This window comes from Gossypium hirsutum, chromosome A07 (genome assembly GCF_007990345.1).
Source record: "Gossypium hirsutum isolate 1008001.06 chromosome A07, Gossypium_hirsutum_v2.1, whole genome shotgun sequence".
Taxonomy (NCBI): Eukaryota; Viridiplantae; Streptophyta; class Magnoliopsida; order Malvales; family Malvaceae; genus Gossypium; species Gossypium hirsutum.
The window spans coordinates 33,687,256-33,700,857 of record NC_053430.1 but is presented as its reverse complement, the minus strand read 5'-3'; the positions used below and the strand labels follow the sequence as shown (position 1 = coordinate 33,700,857).

The window sequence follows — 13,602 nt, the reverse complement described above, 5'->3', positions numbered from 1 at the left end:
TAATAAACTAGAAAGATATTTGCCAAAAAAAAATAACTTTTAAAAATCACACGATTTTCAAGAGTTACTTTTGAGTTTCTAAACAAGTTTATATAATTCCTTAATATCTAGCCTTAATGTATAGGTTGGGTGTAGGATGTTACAAAATGTAACTTTATTATTTTGTAATATTGATGACTCAGTTTGATTATTAGTGTAATAATATAAAAAAATCTTATTTAATACATATATATTATAATAGTTAGACATAAAAAAAATTAGTACAAATTTTAACTTGACTTTTGTGAAAAAAAAAGAAAGAAATCTTCTATTTTCCAAAAATAAGTCATGTAATTGAAATTAATTTATTGCTACAACATGCCTACCAAGATTCATCAAATTTTATTTATGTGGTTAAGTGGAGTATTTTTAGTTTTCCAAAACCATAAAAAGAAACGGTATTTTTAATTTTCCAAAAACATAAAAGGAAAATCAACTGCTGGCTATATTTTTCTTCTTCATTTGCGGCTTATGTTTTTCTTTTTAATTTTCGACAATTAATTCTTTTCCTGCAGAGCTGAAAATTTTGAACCATACCATTATAACAACTCATTTTATTCAACACCCATCCCTTTTCATGTAAGACTAATATTTAAAAAAAATGAAATTATTAAATTTTTACTATCATAATAATCATTAAATTTTATTTTTAATCTCATGTGATGGTTAAGGGTGTTTATTACGCTAAGTATGACTTGAGTTCAAGTTATATTAATTACGTTTTTTATTCAGGATTAACCTTATTATTGTAATTTACTAAAAATAAAATTTTAACTTTTTTTAATTGTTAAAGTTAACTTTAGCTAATGTAAAGTATTACTTTTACGCCCATAGTAGTGTTTAATTTAATTTAAAAATTTTAATTTTAATAGAATTTAATTTTATTATATTTTTTATATAAATATAGTCAGTGGCGAATCTTAGAATTAAGTTTTGGGGTGTAATAAAATTTTCAAAAATTTTAAAATTTTAAAGAGATTTAAAAATTTTGAAGGTCTAATTAAAATTTTCTTTAGATCATATATTTTTTATCTCTATCTTCTTTAAAGATTTTTTGTTTAACTTTCATTATCGTACAAAATAAATTAGACTTTTTACATTTTCTTTTTCTTATTATTTTAACTCTTAGTTTTTTTTTCTTATTAGCCCGAAATATAAATCGTAAAATAAATATGAATTATATAAAAAAACTTCTAGTTTGTACCAATTATATCAACCAATTGTACTCATAACTTCTTCTCAATATTTAAATTGAAAAAGAAAAAAATATATTTAAGTGTGCTCGAATCAATGTCTATATGGTTATTACAATAGCAACAATGCTAGTTGAGTTAAACTCAATCAATAATCCATTTTTTTGTTACTTATCTTTGTTTACAGTAAATAGAATTTTTTTTACCTTGTTTTGAATATTTTTTTTTGTCTAACTATTTTAACACTTATATATTAAATAAACATTTTTATTTGTATTGTTGCACCAACAACGAAACGTATTATATGTTTTCGGTTTACGTCATGGATTAGCTACCATTATTTCACAAGCGCTTTTTTTCCCTTGTTGTCATTGTGATTATCTTAAAAAAAACTAGTCAATCGAATTAGAAATTAATCGAACCCCCTTTAAAATAAATTTTATTACATTAAATCGCCTAAATATTTAGATTCATTCCTCCAACCCCAAAATATATGTATACTTTAATTTTATTCATATTTCAAATCATAAATATATACATGTATAATTTAATTATTGAATAATTAAATTATACATAAAGATCAATAGCAAAAAAATATGTAATCGGCAATGTTAATATAAATTTATCCTATTAAATCGTATTTCTAAATCTGCTACTGTGAACGATTTAATAAATTCAGCCACCATGATTACTTTTAAGACATCACCAATTTCATTAATTAAAAAATATAAAAAAATTATATTAATTATGACAATGAGAGGCTTTCTTCACAAAACAAACAAAAGAGGGGCTATTCATTATTTATTACTTAGTTGCGTAAAGATCACGGTGCTTGACTTGCCCACCTCCACTCTTCCTCCTTTCTTGGAAATTTCAGAATTTCTAGACGGAAAAAATTATAACTTTGTGTATTTTTTATATTTTTATATTTTTGAAATTTATTCTATTTATTTTTATATTTTAAAATTTAATTTTAATTGTTAAGATTATTAAATTTTATTTTTAAATTTATTGGTGTGTCATTTTAAAATAAAAAAATATAATATAATTAAAAAAAGACATAATAGAATTCAAATGAATAAAATAATCTTAATTATGTTAATGATTATACTTTAATTTTAAAATTTGAAAAATAATGGATTAAAACTTAAAACATAAATAAACATATACTAAATTATAAAGCTTTAAAATTAATGGTGGAATCAATTAGAATTGCCAATTCAATAATTATAAAATAAACAATTAAAAATTAATATAAATTTTATAAATTGATTTAACAGTTGGTTTTTTTTATCTCAATTTTTGGTTTTTTTATCACTATCGGTTTGATCTATATTCAATTTTAATTAAACAATATTATTAAAATATAATAAAATTTTAATTTAAAATTTTAATTTAGGCCTTTAAAATATTTTTAAAAATTTAAATTAGTAAATGTAAAATTACATTTTAGCTTTCTTAAAATTATAAAAATTTGATTTAATTCTTTAAAAATTATAAAAATATAAATTAAAAAAAATTAAAATTTCATTTGACTCACCTAAAAAATTATCCTGGTTCACCTTGATTGGTTCCATTTTCAAAAGAAAGGTCAAAAGCTAAATTTAATTCTTTAAGACTATAGTAAATTTCCATAATTTTTCCTCTCTGTCTCAAGATCATTTTCTACTGGATGCATTTATTTTAAAATTATATATAATCACATATAATATAAATTTGAATATTTAATTTTAAATTAAAACAAATCTATCTAATCACAAATAATAAGTCTTTAAATATTCAATCCTTAAAATTAAAATAAATTTAAACACAACTCACTATTCATTGAACTTAAATTCTAAACACACTCTTCCAAAATAAAAAAAAAATAATAATAAACAATTCTAAAGACAAGTAGACAAGTTGAATATTGCATTTTTAAGAATTTGGTCCCCATAAAAGGCACCAACTTTTGTAAGAGCGCTCTCCATCTCTCTTCTATCAAAGTCCCGAAGGCAGAGATAAAAGAAATGGCGGAAACATGCGACTTCCTCGCAACAAAGAGGTAAACCCATTGAATTAAATTCTTTACATATCTTTCTCATAATAATTCTTTTTCTCAGATATGCAGTGGTGAGTGGAGGAAACAAGGGAATTGGATTGGAAATATGTAAGCAGTTGGCTTCCAAAGGAGTCATGGTGGTGTTAACTGCTAGAGATGAGAAAAGGGGGTTTCAAGCTCTTGACAAGCTCAAGGAATCTGGCCTTTCTCATAATCTGGTTTTCCACCAGCTCGATGTCGCAAACCCTATTAGCGTTGCTTCTCTTGCTATTTTCCTCAACACCCAATTCGGGAAACTTGATATCTTAGTATGTAATTTCTCCTCTTTTTTCTTTCCTTTTTTTTATTCTAAAAATTTCACCTATGATTTATTCATTTAATTTAAAAAATTTACAAAATATCAATGGATTATTTAAAATTTTTTATTTAAATCATTAGACTGAACTAGTGAGTTCTAAGCAACGATTTAACGATTAGTACGACGGATCAGTACTCATCGATAAGTAAAAAAAAATACATCAGATTCAAGTCAATCTGTTAATTTCATACATCAGATTCAAGTCAATTTGTTAAGTATGACTCCTATTTCAGTCAAATTTGAGAAATAATATTTTAGTTAAACTCTGTTTATTTGTTTCAATCAAACTCTAATTAGTCTAGATTATTTTATTATTATTTGACCTATGTACTTAGCTTATAAATAGACTTTTTTACAATATTAAAAAAAACACTTATTAGAGATTAAAATTCATTACAGAATTTTGTATTTACATTTTGAGTGTTTTTTATCTTCGAGTTTTCGGGGTTTAGCTTTTATCTCTATCTTTTGTACTCTTCGTTTTTTTGCCATTATAGTAAAATTATATTTTCCCGTGATTTTTTATCCTCTTTGGAGAGGTTTTTTCACGTTAAATTTTTGTGTTCAATTTTTCAATTTCTTTTACTATTTTTACTTGTTCTTTGCTTAATCGCGTCGATTCCCAACACAATTTGACGGTCAATGTAAAAGATTGAAGAAGAAAATTGTTTGAATTTTAATTTACAAATTTGTGACATTTAAAGTTGTTTTAAAAAAAATTGAATTGCAGAAGATAAAGGAAAAAAAAAACTTTTGATTGAATGACAAAAATATAAATTTAGTAATAGTTTAATGATGTTAGATGGAATTTACCCAAAAAAAAAAGGGGTTAAATTAACATAAAATGATGGTAATGGTAATGATGAAAAGTGTTGTAGGTCAATAATGCAGCAGTTGCTGGAGCGAATATCAACTATGAGATTTTAACTACCGCTGTTGAAAAATCGAGTGATTGGATAAGTCTTAAGATTCCATCCTTGTTTTGAGTTGTTTTATGGAATTTAAAAGAATCTACTTTGTGGAAGCAGCCACTAGGGGAAGAAGTGTGGAATGAGATTATTACAAGTGAAACTTATGATATGGTCCAAGATTGCCTAAAAACCAATTACTATGGTATGAAAGCAATGGTTGAAGCGCTACTTCCCCTCCTCAACTTGTCTGATTCCGCCAGGATTGTTAATGTTTCCTCTAATCTTGGTGTACTGGAGGTAAACTTTTACTACATAACCTTCCACATACCATGTTACTCAACTTGCTACTACAATTGTTCATAGATTAGGAGCTGACGGTTTGATTTGTATCAGGTTCGAACAAGGATATTCATATTTCAAATCGAATTTAAATTAAAAATAAAAATATTTTTAAATTTAAAATTTCTTTTAATTTTAAACAATATTTTCTATTTTCATTTTTTTTAAAATAGCTTTATTTTTTTTAATTTTTGAAATTTGAAAAATGGGTTTGATAAATAAATAAAATTTATTTTCAATAATAAAATATAAAAACATGTTTAGTATCGTAATGAAAATATAAAATAAAATAAAGTTATTATATTCGAACTAAGGTATGAGATTTTACTTTTAAAAATTATTGAAATGATAATAATATTTTTGCTTAAATGGGTTAGAATTAAGGTTGATTTATTGATTAAATTTAAATTTAATTTTTTTTGTTTTAACTTTTTTCAATTCTACAAAATATTTTTCAATGAAAACAATGCAAATAAATTTTTATTATTTTCTAATTTTCACATATTTTTGTTTTATAAAAAAAATATTTTAAAATTTTTCAACAACATTTCTTTTTCAAAAAAAAAAAAACTAAAACAGCCTCTGATTCTTAAATCTAATTCAGCAATTATAATATTATAATTTAAATAATTAGTTTATCAAAATTTTAAATAAGAATTTTCATAAATAATAATCAATGAAAATACAACTTAATTAATGTTTATGATTTATAAAATTGTATAATCAAAATTTATTAATTTTAACGAGGATTAATATCATTTAGATTCTATTTTTAAATATATATAATTTTAAATAGAATAATGAAATAAAAATATATAAAATAAGATAATTCTGTTAATTTAAAAAAAATTAAAGAAATCATTAATTTGGAGTTGAAACAGAGATGATATTTTTGCATTTTGAATTCAGCTAATGACGTGTAAATGGGCGAAGGAAGGGCTAAGCGATGTGGAAAAGCTGAGTGAGGAGAGAGTGGAATTAGTGTTGAATAAGTATCTTGAAGATTTTCGAGACGGAGCGTTGAAAACCAATGGGTGGCCAACTTATATTGGACCATCTACTTATATTGTCTCCAAAGCAGCTATGAATGCCTACACTAGGATACTGGCCAAGAATTACCCCCGTTTTTGCATCAATTGCGTGCACCCTGGCTTTGTCAAAACCGATATTACCGGCAACACTGGATTTTCCACCCCTGCTCAAGGGGCAGAGAATGTAGTGAGAGTAGCGTTGCTACCCATTGGTGCCTCTTCCGGTTTTTTCTATAATTGCCAACAAGTTTCAAGTTTTTAAACCAAATAATACATTACAACTTAATGAATTATCCGAAAATTACAGCCAAATGTTACTGTTTTTCATGGTTTATCTTATAATAAACTTCTTGTTGGTGTATTTTGGAAGACTTAATTAAATATTAGTGTACTTTTATTTTTCCAGCTCTATTATTTTATGTTTTGTTGGAGAATAGAACGAAGAATTTATTAATAGAATAAGCAATATGCGAATCAAATAAGGAAAATGCAAGTGATTTTTGTTAATATAGATGCATGACTAATATTTAAAAAAAATGAAATTATTAAATTTTTACTATCATAATAATCATTAAATTTTGTTTTTAATCTCATGTGATGGTTTGATGGCATGATGGTTAAGGGTGTTTATTATGCTAAGTATGACTTGAGTTCAAGTTATATTAGTTACGTTTTTTATTCAGGATTAACCTTATTATTGTAATTTACTAAAAATAAAATTTTAACTTTTTTTTAATTGTTAAAGTTAACTTTAGCTAATGTAAAGTATTACTTTTATGCCCATACTAGTGTTGTGAAGAATAAAGATTTATTTATTTTTTAAATTCAACTTGGCTTTATTTATTTTAAAATTATCAGTATAATATAGTCTTTTAGAACAATAGAAATGGACCCTACAATTGAAAAGAAAAAAGTAAAAAGAAAATTTGGCCCAAGAGACAGGAGGCCCACGCTAAAACAAAACTAACAGATAAGATAAAGAAACAGAAAAATATCTAATTCAAACGTCCCATCCAGTCGGTGTAAAATAGCTGGCATCCACTAACCATCTGACGTTCCAAGTTCCCATGCCATCCGTTCAAAACAATAGCAATTTCCCAAGGAGATTTCATTTTTGCTATCCCTTCCTCTTTAGATTTCTCTAGATTTCCTTCAACCCGGGTTTCTCAACCATCTTTCCTCTCTTCCTCGCTGAAGGCAAGTGAAGGCTACATCCTCCAGGTATATTTCTTCTCCCGTTCTTAAGGCATCTTTTGCAAGTTCATGAGCTTGACGATTCTCTGATCTGTGAATAAACTGGAAATGGCTTTCTTGAAAAAATTGTTTCTTTCTTTGGATATCTCGGATGACCGCCCCGATCGCTGACTTGTCTATTGTTGTTGAGTTGCATTTTTTTATAACTGTTTTTGAATCTCCTATTATGGTAATTGATTGAAAACCCAGTGAGATCCCTAACTTTACTGCTTGTAATCCTGCATATGCCTCCGCCATGAACGGGGACGATATTGCGGAGTGGAGTACTGATTTTAAGGCAAGAAACTCATCCATCTCCCCCCTCACCATCATACCCGAAGCCGATCTTGAATATTTGTTGTCAAAGGCTGCGTCAACATAGATAGTTGCTGTCGTACTTCTTGTGTTCTGTCTCTGACGTATGTTATCACCTAAGGTAGATGGTCTTTCTTCCATTCCATCAATTTCTACTATGTAACTGTGGACTAGTTTTGACAACTCTTGCCTGGTGGTTGTTTTCCCCTCATGAACAAGTTGGTTCCTGGAGCTCCATATCATCCATGCAGCACAACAAAAAAGCTGACACAGTTGACTGTTGCCTATGGTAAAAACCCAGGTAGGCCAGTCCCACAGATCTGTAATAGCATTATTTGTGAGCCATGAGAGACTAAGATTTTGCCATGTTTCTATTGTTATAGGGCACTGTCTAAACACATGGTTGCTATCTTCTTCTACACTTCGACACCGGGGACATGAGCTATCTAAAGCCACTCTTCTTAGTCTTAAATTCTTTAGGGTAGGGATAAAGTTCCATGAAAGACTCCAAATAGTGATGGCAATTTTGAAGGAAGGCGTAGACTCCATAATTTCCTATAGAAATTTTTTGTTTCGATCTGTACTAAATAAGCATTAGGATCTGTAGTTGCCTATTGTAATAGTTTATAGGCACTTCTGACTGTAAATTGGCCAGAATGTTCTCCTCGCCAAACTTGAAAGTCGCCATGTTCTTCTTCTGCCAAAGGAATTTGCAGAATCTTTTGTGGAATATTTTCTAAAAAGGTATTTTCAATTAAATCAGCTTTCCACTTTCTTGTTGTTGCCTCAAACAAGTCCGAAACTAACTCAATTCCTGTATTGTTGATATTGTCATTACTTCTATTAATGTCTTCTACACTTGGAATCCAATGATCATTCCAAACAGAAATTCGGTCTCCTTTCCCAACTCGCCAACATAAACCATCTTGCAGTAGTCTTTTTGCTGCCCAAACGCTTCTCCAGGTAAGTGAAGGTAAATTCCTTAGTTGTACATGAATAAAATCTGATTGTGGATAATATTTAGCTTTTAAGACCTGTGCTAATAATGAATTTTGGGAAATTAATAAGACGCCAACCTTGCTTGGCTAATAAGGCAACATTAAATTGATCAAGACTTTGAAAACCCAAACCACCCTTGTCTTTTGCAATACAAAGAACTTTCCAAGCACACCAATGAATGCCCCTTTTACCATGACTCTTCTGCCACCAAAATTTCATTATAATGCTTTCAAGATCCTCACATAAAGTCTTATGAAGTAAAAAACAGGCCATCACATACGTAGGGATAGCTTGAAGAATAGCCTTAATGAAAACTTCTTTTCTACCTTGAGAGAGATGCCGAGTACTCTAATTTTCAATTCGCTGTTTAAATCTGTCTTTTAAATTTTGAAATGCCTCCTTTTTCCTTCTACCCACCATATTCGGTAATCCAAGGTAACGTTCTGGATTATTAGAACTTCGTACGCCTAATATGCGAGTAACTACTCTCTTTTCTTCCTCTCGAGTATTAGAGCTAAAGAACACTGTGGATTTATCAAAATTGACTCTAAAGAACACCGTGGATTTATCAAAATTGACTCTTTGACTCGAACAATTTCCATAATCAAGTAGAATATTTTTTAAGAATCCAGCTCCCCTTTTAGTAGCCTCTCCAAAAAGAATGCAATCATCTGCAAAGAGTAAATGTTAAATTTGTGGACCTCTTCTGCTCGCCTTAACCCCTTTTAAATGCCCTTCTCGAAGTGCCAACCTCATTAGGCTAGATAAGCCTTCTACACAAATCAAAAATAAAGATGGACTTAAAAGGTCACCTTATCATAATCCACTCGTAGGTTGAAATAACTCCCCAGCCTGGCCATTAAGTATCACTAAATAGGAGACAGTAGATACACATTTCATAATAAAATCGATCCAATTTGGGTCAAAACCCATTTTCCTCATTATCTTTTTCATAAAAGTCCATTCAACTCTATCATATGTTTTACTCATATTTAATTTTATTGCCATGAGTCCCTTTTTCCTTATATTTTCCTCTTTAGGGTATGTAAAATTTCGTACGCCAATAACACATTGCCTGAAATTTGTCTTCCTGGCACAAAAGCACTCGTGCATTGTCAATGCATTTCTCTAAGACTCCTCTAAAGCGATTAGCAATAGCCTTTGTCAATATTTTATAAACGATATTACATAAGCTAATGGGACAAAAATGGGAAAGGTTGGTTGAATTTACTTTTTTAGGAATAAGCACAATATGTGGTATTGATTGGACTAACCTCTATGCCGCCATTCAGATGTTGAAGACAAAAAGTTGAGACCTCGCCCCAAAAAATGTGCCAGTATTTTTGAAAAAATAAAGTCGGAAAGCCATCTTCACCTAGTGCTTTTGTGGTTCCCATACTTGTCAGTGCCTCCTTAATCTCATCCATTGTATATTGCGCTGTGAGTCTGCTATTATCCTCTTCAGTAATACACCGTTCAATACCTGTTAAAAGATGTTCATACAGGCTAGGTTCCCCAGCCTCAAATAACTCCTGAAAATAGGATTTAGCAATTTCTACCATTTCTTGCAGATTCTTTACCTCTCTTCCATTTGGATTCTGTAGCTTTCGGATGTTATTTTTTTGTCGCCTTTGTGTCGCGAGACTATGGAAGAAAGCTGTATTCTTGTCTCCAAGTTTCAGCCAGTTTGCTTTTGCTCTCTGCTCCCAGTATCTTTCATCCTTATCAATCTCCAAGTTCAGTTGCACCTTTGTATCAATCAGCTCTACTAAATTATTACCACTCCTCAGCTTCTATTAATTCAGACAGCTTTGAAGTCAAAAGCTCTTTCTTCCGCCTTCTAGAATGGCAACTGCGTGTAGCCCATTTCTCTAGTCCCTTTCTGAGAAACTCCAATTTCTGTAAAAGATCTCCTGATGTTGCTTCCCACAAAAATTTAACTTCAGCTTTGAATGATTCCTCCAATATACACCAAGCTTCAAATTTAAAATTTTTTTGACTCCGTTTATCATCTTTATTTGTGGTGATTAAAAGGGGACAATGATCAAAGGTCGACTGCACCAAATGTTGAATGGTGACTTCAGGAAACATTGACATCTAATTTTCATTTGCCATTCCTCTGTCCAAACGCTCTCGAATGTTTGTTTCTGGCAAATTCCTCCTTTCCCAAGTAAACCATTTTCCAGAATAGCCTACATCCATCAATCGACAATCTTCTAAAGCATTACGAAAAACTTTCATTCTTTTTTCTTCTCTAGGTATCCCTCCTTTTTTTTCGAAGCCATGCATGATTTCATTAAAATCTCCGCAAACAAACCAATGGGTGGCCAACTTTTATTGGACCATCTACTTATATTGTCTCAAAAGCAGCTATGAATGCCTACACTAGGATACTGGCTAAGAATTACCTCACTTTTTGCATCAATTGCGTGCACCCTGGCTTTGTCAAAACCGATATTACTGGCAGCAATGGATTTTCCACCCCTGCTCAAGGGGCAGAGAATGTAATGACAGTAGCATTGCTACCCATTGGTGCCTTTTCCGGTCTTTTCTGTAATTGCCAACTAGTTTCAAGTTTTTAAACTTAATAATACATTACAACTTAGTGAATTATTCGAAAATTACATCCAAATGTTATTGTTTTTCATGGTTTATCTTATAATAAACTGTATTTTGGAAGACTTAATTAAATATTAGTGTATTTTTATTTTTCAGCTCTATTATTTTATGTTTTGTTGGAGGAGAATAGAACAAAGAAAATGCAAGTGATTTTTGTTAATAAAGATGTGTGATTTTTTGAATTGGTTGGATTATCGGTCCAAATAATAATGTTAAATTGTTTTTTGAATTCAACCATTTAAAACTGTTATTAAATTAAAAATCAAAATCATTTGAACCAATTCAATCGAGTTTTAGTATTTTTTTTAATTTTTATTTTATTTTCATATTTTTTTAATCCAACCAATCACCCAACCAGTGAAATTTTTGTTGGTTTGTCGAGATGCAACCAAGGCCCACTAAACTCAAACATGCCAACCAAGCAGACTTTGATTGTACCACGGCTGCCGTTCTAATTCTTGTTCCAACATGCTATGAGACAGCGAAGCAGCCAAAGTTTCCAGCATTTGATTTCGAAGAAGTAAACACGGGAAAGAAGAAAAATGTGCAACAAAAATATTAGTATCTCCTTGTCAACTTCGAATCAAACGGCTGAATCAAAAAGTACAAGGAACATAAAGTTGCCCTTTTTTTTCTTTTTGGTGTCAAACAAGTTCCAATGGCGGAGTAATTGAAGACATTAACCAACAGATAGTCAGATAAAAACCTCCAATAAACCAACTAGCTAGCTGTGTTCTTTCTTCTGCTCTCTTCTCATGGTGGAGTCCCTCCAAAGGTTTCTGTTTCTTTGATGGCGGTTTTGCATTTGTTATACCTTTAACCCTAAAGCTTTAACATTTGTTGACTTCTTCTTCGATCAGGTATGCTGTTGTCACCGGGGCGAACAAGGGGATTGGACTGGCCATATGTAAGTTGTTGGCCTCTAAAGGGGTCATGGTGGTCTTAACTGCTAGAGACGAGAAAAGGGGTCTCGTCGCTCTTGAAAAGCTGAAAGAATCCGGTATCTCTGGTCATCTAGTTTTTCACCGGCTCGATGTCGCCGACCCTGCTACCATCACTTGTCTAGCAGACTTTGTCAAAAACAAATTTGGGAAGCTTGATATCCTGGTATGAGTTACTATAGTCAATTACCTGCTCAACTTTTTCACCATGTGTGTAGCAATATAAGAATATTTCTGCAGGTGAATAACGCTGGTATAGGCGGAAGTACAATGAACCATGAGGCTTTAAAAGCTGCAAAAGTTTCCGGTACTGAGGTAAATTTATAAGCCATTAGGAAGCAGTTTTCTCTTTTTAACAGTTTATAAAAGCTTAAAAGTTTTTATTTTCGGCCTGAACCAAGTTTGAAAATCGTGTCACATACATGAGGACTCAAATACGCAAGGGGTTTTACTTGTAGGGTTGGGGTTGTGTTATTGTTATGTAATCCAAGGCCCCTTACAAAAGTCTGCCATACAAATGCAGGCAGATCTGGAAGCAGTTTGGAGTAAAATATTGATTGAAACGTACGAGCTAGCAGAAGAATGTTTGAAAATAAACTACTATGGTGCTAAAACTACGGCCGATGCACTCATTCCTTTACTCCAGTTATCTGATTCTCCGAGGATTGTCAATATTTCCTCTAGCATGGGCAAGCTACAGGTAAATACATTGATCTGTTTTAGACCAGCTTGAGAATAAGAACCGAGTTAAACTGGAACCTGGATTAACTAAACCATATTTTCTCAAATTTGTCGCAGTACATACCGAGCGAACAGCGCAAAGAAGCATTAAGGGATGCTGATACAGGAGAGAAAATCGACGAGTTAATCACCGAGTTTCTAAAGAATTTCAAGGAGGGTTCATTAGAAAGCAAGGGTTGGCCAACCTTTCTCTCTGCCTATACAATCTCAAAAGTAGCTATGAATGCCTATACAAGGATTTTGGCCAAGAAGCATCCAAATTTCTGCATCAACTGTGTTTGCCCTGGTTTTGTCAAAACAGATATAAATAACAATGCCGGTCATTCAACCCCCGAAGAAGGTGCAGCGATTCCAGTCAAGTTAGCACTTTGGCCGAACGGTGGTGCCCCTTCCGGCCTCTTTTTCGTTCAGGGTGAACCTGTACCATTTGAATGAAACTAAAAAAAAAAGAAACAATAAAATCCCATCAAAGTGGTCGGGAACTTAGTTCACAATTCTCTCTTCATCATCGATTACAATAACAATGTTACAACATGGTTCAACGGATAGGGTATAATGTTTCCCGTGGGAAAGTTCTACAATATTTTATGAGATGCTATAATTGTGAGTTTCTTTGTTCATTTCTGATTTGGAAAGCTAAAAGATTAGGTGAAACATGAGAATACGTCAATGTCTCAAGCAAAAGGACAAGAAACAAAATGTTGATGCCTCCATTTTTTGTATGCAAACAAGGGCCTGCTTTCATAAACAAGAGAGGAACAAGCTGGCTGATTAAACACCATTGAGTGGGACAAACCTGATAAATAATCTGGATTTGTTGATAAATGTTGATAAATATTATC

The 13,602-nt window shown here is 30.9% G+C and overlaps 4 protein-coding genes across 7 annotated transcripts; 3 read left to right on the top strand and 1 right to left on the bottom strand.

Moving 5' to 3' along the window:
- Positions 1-3,117: 3,117 nt before the first annotated feature.
- LOC107952929 (salutaridine reductase) lies at positions 3,118-4,681 on the top strand. 2 transcript variants are annotated; one of them, XM_041118016.1, is made up of 4 exons: positions 3,118-3,276; positions 3,335-3,581; positions 4,510-4,587; positions 4,640-4,681. In XM_041118016.1, exons 1-4 carry the CDS (start codon positions 3,242-3,244, stop codon positions 4,664-4,666), a joined length of 387 nt encoding a protein of 128 aa, XP_040973950.1. In that variant the 5' UTR covers positions 3,118-3,241; the 3' UTR covers positions 4,667-4,681. The 2 variants fall into 2 exon arrangements, with proteins under 2 accessions (XP_040973950.1, XP_040973949.1); XM_041118015.1 differs by having other exon boundaries at positions 4,510-4,673.
- Positions 4,682-4,755: 74 nt separating this feature from the next.
- On the top strand, positions 4,756-6,174 carry LOC121203707 (salutaridine reductase). Its single transcript, XM_041074147.1, has 2 exons — positions 4,756-4,839; positions 5,791-6,174. The coding sequence occupies exons 1-2, from the start codon at positions 4,756-4,758 to the stop codon at positions 6,172-6,174; spliced, it is 468 nt and encodes a 155-aa protein (XP_040930081.1).
- Positions 6,175-6,738: 564 nt separating this feature from the next.
- Positions 6,739-13,380, top strand: LOC107952927 ((+)-neomenthol dehydrogenase). 3 transcript variants are annotated; one of them, XM_041118012.1, is made up of 9 exons: positions 6,739-7,581; positions 7,680-7,761; positions 7,844-8,204; positions 8,347-8,423; positions 11,437-11,853; positions 11,939-12,185; positions 12,260-12,334; positions 12,543-12,719; positions 12,818-13,380. In XM_041118012.1, exons 5-9 carry the CDS (start codon positions 11,834-11,836, stop codon positions 13,193-13,195), a joined length of 897 nt encoding a protein of 298 aa, XP_040973946.1. In that variant the 5' UTR covers positions 6,739-7,581; positions 7,680-7,761; positions 7,844-8,204; positions 8,347-8,423; positions 11,437-11,833; the 3' UTR covers positions 13,196-13,380. The 3 variants fall into 3 exon arrangements, with proteins under 3 accessions (XP_040973946.1, XP_016743624.1, XP_016743625.1); XM_016888135.2 differs by lacking the exon at positions 11,437-11,853; XM_016888136.2 differs by lacking the exon at positions 11,437-11,853 and having other exon boundaries at positions 8,347-8,433.
- LOC107955819 (uncharacterized) lies at positions 7,065-8,009 on the bottom strand. The gene has a single exon (XM_016891613.1). It carries the CDS (start codon positions 8,007-8,009, stop codon positions 7,065-7,067), a length of 945 nt encoding a protein of 314 aa, XP_016747102.1.
- Positions 13,381-13,602: the final 222 nt, after the last annotated feature.